Genomic DNA, 5,316 nt, shown 5'->3' on the forward strand with positions numbered 1-5,316 from the left:
GCCTAGGATTGATTGGAAGCTTGGCATGACTTGAAAAATGGTCTTAGAGGACAATTCAAAGTTTATACTTGAATGGATGTCTGGTAGTCTCAGCACTGTAAGAATGAACTATTAAAATCTACAGTTTTGCATTATTGAGTTGTTTGAAACAGTATTACAGTTGAGGAAATACAGGGTGAGGCAAAAGTAGGTTTATAGTTGTGAGCACATGCATATTCTTCTATTACTTTCCATAGGAACAAATCTGTATACTAGGGTCTATTATTTTAATGTTCTGATCTGGATTATAAATCCAACATAAATCTGAATTTGAATTTTACTAGACCCATGACATTAAAAGTTTTATACTCAGCTCATTTTGCTGATAGTTTCCAGTTCTCCAAAATAGACCCGTTTGAAAGTAAACTAAGAAATAAGAGGGTTTAATGATGTAAGAATGGTTCCATTCCAAATAACTTTAAACACTGTGGTTTCTGCTCTATGAATTCTGATGAAGGAGCTACTATGAAAATGATCCAAGTGGTCTTCAAAGAAGCATTAAGATATAAGGGCTACTCTTCTCAAAAGGCCTTGTTGCCTCGAGTTAGCATAAAAAAATTCTAGCGACCATTAACCTCCCACTACTGTCATTTAGAAAAAGTAGAAATCTAGGTATCAGAGGGTCCCCAGATAACACACAGAAACAAAACCTGTATATTAACAAATTACAAGATAAATAACAGAATGAGACTTGTTTTTGTTACTCAAAAAAGCTTCATTTTTAAATTTATTTAGCTTTCTGACTCTGTGCTTGTGCCTTCAACACTTTCACAACGATTTTCTGCTCCTCAATAAGGAAAGCACGCTTGATCCTACAAAGGAAAATGTTAAATGAATATAGTTAAACCCAAATAACATTGATTTAACAAAGCAAGAAAAGTACCTGCAAAGATTTAAAGCTATGAGGGAAGATACTCAAGAAAGAAAATAAAACCCACAAGTACAAATTAAAAACTGACATTATATGGACAGACCCTTTTGGCCTAAGGTCTCCTTCCCACAGTAGTACCACCCTCCCCTTTGGAGTCACAGTAAACTGTAAAATCACACCCATAGGAGCCAGCTCTCTGCCACTATGGTAGCTTTCATTTAACCAGGACTAATGACATTACTTGATTTGTAAAGCGTCTTAGAATGTTTTAACCACATTATTGAAAATTTCTAGTGAAAACACAGAAAGGAGTAATGTGCTAGGAACCAAAATGAAGGGGTAAAAGATATTAGCAAGAGGTCCTTTATCAAGAGCAAAGATTCTTGACTAGAGCCTGACTGGAGCCAACTCTACCATTTACTAGCTGTGTGATCTTGGGCAAGTTACCTTCTTGTAAGGTTCAGGGATAATTTCATATCTATTTCAGGGTTTTTATAAAGCTTAAATTTGGAAGGACTTGTAATTTCTGTACTGAGAACCTCTATTTGATTGAGTTGATCAGCTGCTTCCTGCACGCCCCCTACTGGGAATCAAGCCCACAACCCAGGCATGTACCCGTGACCAGAATCGAACCTGGGACCCTTCAGTCTGAAGGCAGACGCTCTATGCACTGAGCCAAACCGGCTAGGGCCAGATAAAGTACATTTTTGTCAACCGCTACTTTTAGTGTATAGAACGTGGCAAACAGCAGGTACTACATCATTTGTTAAATCCAAGCTACCTCACTTACTTCCCACAGAAATCTGTCCCACCAGTATTCTCTAGTGGTACCTCTGGTTACCTACTAGCCCGGACTCAAAACCCTGGGATTTCTGATGTAATCACATCACAGAAATACAGTTGATGCCACTCTAACTCAGGACTCACTCCTTCAGTGTCACAGCTGATGCTAATCTAAAGGCTGCACTAGATTCCCACCCAAATCTCCAGGAGCTATGGCCTGAAAAATTGTATTTTTAATAAACGTCCCCATGTGAGTATGTCTGGCAAAAAAGCCAAACTCTTCTTGCTTAAAATGTATAACCTCTTTGTCTCCATTGTGCCTTTCCAATTTCATCTCATTCATTTCCCACCCTCAGTTCACCAGATAAAAACTGTTTGTTCCTTGCCTACAATGCCCTTTCAACCCCTTGTCCAACTTACTCATCAATCAGGTTCCACCTTAAATACTATTCTCAGATTGCCAGTCACTTTAAAGTAATTTCTCCTCTAAACTTCAGAGTTAAGTTCTCCTGCATTTCACATAAGTTATATTTATCATGTTTTTGTATCCCTATACCGTGCCTTACCATCCCCTTACAAACTAACTCCTAGAAGGCAAAATGAACTTGCAAGGTTTGGTGTCAGGATTTGGTTTAGAAATTGGACTATACCACTTTACAGAATGATCTGAATAAACTGGAGGCAAACTACTCTTCTGAACCAACTTCTTCACTTGTAAAAACCCATCACCTCTACCACTTAAGAAGTCCTTGGAGACAATTTAATGTTAATACAGTCACTGGGGTTAAGAGTAAAGGTCTCAATAAAACCTGGAATAAATGCTGGTGTTTCCTCCTATCAGCTATGTGAACTTAAGCAATAAGTCTTGGTTTCTTCACAAAAAGATGGTAACAAACACTTCCCTGATGAACTAGCAACAGTCTTTATCATAAAAATGCTGCGCAAAAGTTACCATCATAAACTCCACTGCATCCACTCCTGTCTATGCCACTTTCACACCAGGAAGACCTAGCCCTCTACCAAAACCCTCCCCCACCCAGCCTTCTGGTCTGAATGAGGTGTCATTCCATTAGCCTTCACATAGAGAAACTGTTCCAAGCGTCCACCTCTTGCTGACTATTTCGTTATCCATCCTGCTGCAGTATTAGTTTCTAGCACACCAAAGGCTTCCCTGCCCTCCTCAAACCCCCCTTAAAGGATCAAGCTAAAAACTGTCTTTCCTGATCTGTGGCTTTTCTTGTCTACCACCTCTCACTATTCTCTGCTCCAGCCACAACAGAAAGATATACATTTATTTTGTTCCTATTTTTTAAAAAATCCTCACCCACGGACATATTATTGATTTGAGAGAAACAACACTTTCTACTCTCCATCTATATTAATGTCGAAATAGTTTCTTACCTTCCTCCCCTACAAAACCAAGGTCATTTTACTTTCTACATCTAGCATAAAGATGGCCCCAAATCCTGAAGAATCCTTTTAAACTAAGTCATTTATTATTTTGTACAGCCCCAAATGATCCTTAGTCTAGGAAGGATCCTAAAGTAGGCAGCTTTCGTTTAAATGTTTAAATAAGTTATTTTTTCCACCAGTCTCCTAGTGATGATCAGCATGCAGTGTGATCGACAGACGCGCACGCGTGTTTAAGAAAGCCCATGTGATGTAAGAGTCGTCTTTACCTGTCGCGGACACATTTAGCACACATGGATCCACCGTAGGCCCTGCTGACGTGTTTTTTCGTCTTAGACAACCTCATTAGAACTTTAGGTCTCACAGCACGAACCTGCATCAAGGAAATGTTGAGGTTACTTGATGATGCTTTTACAGGAACAGAAATTAGGCTAGGTTTTTTTTTTTAATAGGTTGTTAAGTGCGAACATTAAACTAGGTTACACCGGGAAATGGTGTACTGGTTTATATAAGTGAATGGCATTTCAGTGTATCAGTCATTGGCTTTAAAAGAAAATCTACATTCTGGACAGGTGTGGATGACGGATGTTCAGGAATTCTCACCACTCCTGGTGGTGTCCTCTCCTCCACCGTTGCCATAACTTAAGAAATTAACGCTCAAAACCTCCACCTGTTAACTCACTCTTAAAAAAAGGCTCACTTACTCCGCGAAGTCGGCCTGGGCACACGCCACACGCAGACTTGGGTGCCTTCCCAACCTTCTTGGTATAAAGGTAAACAATCCTATTACCAGGGGTTCGGGACCTAGAAAGGGAGAGAACAGTGGGCGGCTCAGCACTGAGCCGAGGAAATGACAACGTGTATGTTAAATTGTAGGAATACTTACAGCCTGGTTTTGTTGGAGGCTGTGTTGTAGGACAGCCTCCGCCGGTATGTCAAACGCTGGACCATGGTGAATACCTAGACTAAGGAGAATAGAATAAAACTGCATCGCAGGAATAATTCACACCGTGAAAAAACAGAACGGCATCACATACTTTATACATCACCCGCATTTACTCATATACATAGCAGCACCCGTAAGGAAGGTGCCTTATGGAAGGGGCCCGTTTTAAAAAGCTACTCATACTGGCCCGGCACATAGATGCTCAGGTTCAGTGTCCTGCCCGAAAGCAGCCCCGGGCAAGCTAAGTGCCGTTCACCACCAATTCTGGTTTTATAAGGAAGTCAACGACACAGTCATGTACACGAGTGACTTAATTTCCCAGTGAACAGGAAAGCATAAACAAGGCTTGAATCAACCTCATTTTTTTATCCCAAATTCCCGCAGCCACGCTGTCATCTGAGAACCGCCTGCAGTTCTCGCTCCGCGCTCCGCGCTGACATCGCTCTGAACCGTCTACTCAGACACCCACACCGACACGGAGGGCCAATGCGAGTGTCCCCTCCGATCAGCCGCTACTCGCATTGGCATCTCCGAAACGCCCACAGAAAACTCCCTATTAGCACGTTTTTCTCTTCCCTGCTACAGGCCTTGGGAAAGGAAATATTTTGAAACGACAGGCCGGTCGTCCGCCCTCCCAAAGCCCGAGAACGCAGCAGGAGCGGTGTTAAAATGCCGGCGTAAGACACGAAGATGCTCCGCTGTTCCCAGAGTCTCAACCAGCCCGAATGCACCTCGTCTATCTCCAGACGCCGGCCTTCTAAGGCGGCACGTACCGGGCGGCGAGCTCCAACCACTCCCGGCTCCGGACCAGAGGTCCGGATCCAGGGGTGTCTGGAGCTAAAGGCCGGGGACTTGCACCACCAACCAGCCTTCCTCCGGGGCCCTTACCCCCACGACAGCTCAAAACACTGCGCGTGACAGACCCCGGACCCCGCAACTCCCCGGATGGCGGCCGATTGTAAAGGGAGTAACTACAGGGAGAACGAAAAAGCACCCATACCAGAACTCACGGTCCCCGGAAGAGGAAAAGGAAAGCGCTTGCGAGTTCAAAGGTCAAGTCGACTGCGCAGGACAGGAAGTTACGTCAACCAGGGGCGTGTTGGAGAGCGTGCCGCCCAGTTGTACGGATAATATGCAGCTTCCCTACGTAGGCGGAGATGCAAGCGCCGCCACGTTGTACGGCAACCGACGTGCCTCGCCTCCGTGGGCGGGGCGCGAGCTGCAGCTGTCCCCGACGCCACCACGCAAAGGTCTTTTGGGTATTGCT

The 5,316-nt window shown here is 43.7% G+C and overlaps 1 protein-coding gene across 2 annotated transcripts; it reads right to left on the reverse strand.

The window, feature by feature from the left end:
* Nucleotides 1–733: 733 nt before the first annotated feature.
* RPL34 (ribosomal protein L34) lies at nucleotides 734–5,108 on the reverse strand. Of its 2 annotated transcripts, none has more exons than XM_005872415.2 (5): nucleotides 5,050–5,108; nucleotides 3,990–4,068; nucleotides 3,808–3,907; nucleotides 3,373–3,476; nucleotides 734–851 (listed from the first exon to the last, which is right to left on the reverse strand). In XM_005872415.2, the coding sequence occupies exons 2-5, from the start codon at nucleotides 4,052–4,054 to the stop codon at nucleotides 767–769; spliced, it is 354 nt and encodes a 117-aa protein (XP_005872477.1). In that variant the 5' UTR covers nucleotides 4,055–4,068; nucleotides 5,050–5,108; the 3' UTR covers nucleotides 734–766. The 2 variants fall into 2 exon arrangements, with proteins under 2 accessions (XP_005872477.1, XP_005872476.1); XM_005872414.2 differs by lacking the exon at nucleotides 5,050–5,108 and adding an exon at nucleotides 4,938–4,962.
* Nucleotides 5,109–5,316: the final 208 nt, after the last annotated feature.

The sequence above is a fragment of the Myotis brandtii genome, unplaced genomic scaffold, assembly GCF_000412655.1.
Source record: "Myotis brandtii unplaced genomic scaffold, ASM41265v1 scaffold38, whole genome shotgun sequence".
Classification (NCBI taxonomy): Eukaryota; Metazoa; Chordata; class Mammalia; order Chiroptera; family Vespertilionidae; genus Myotis; species Myotis brandtii.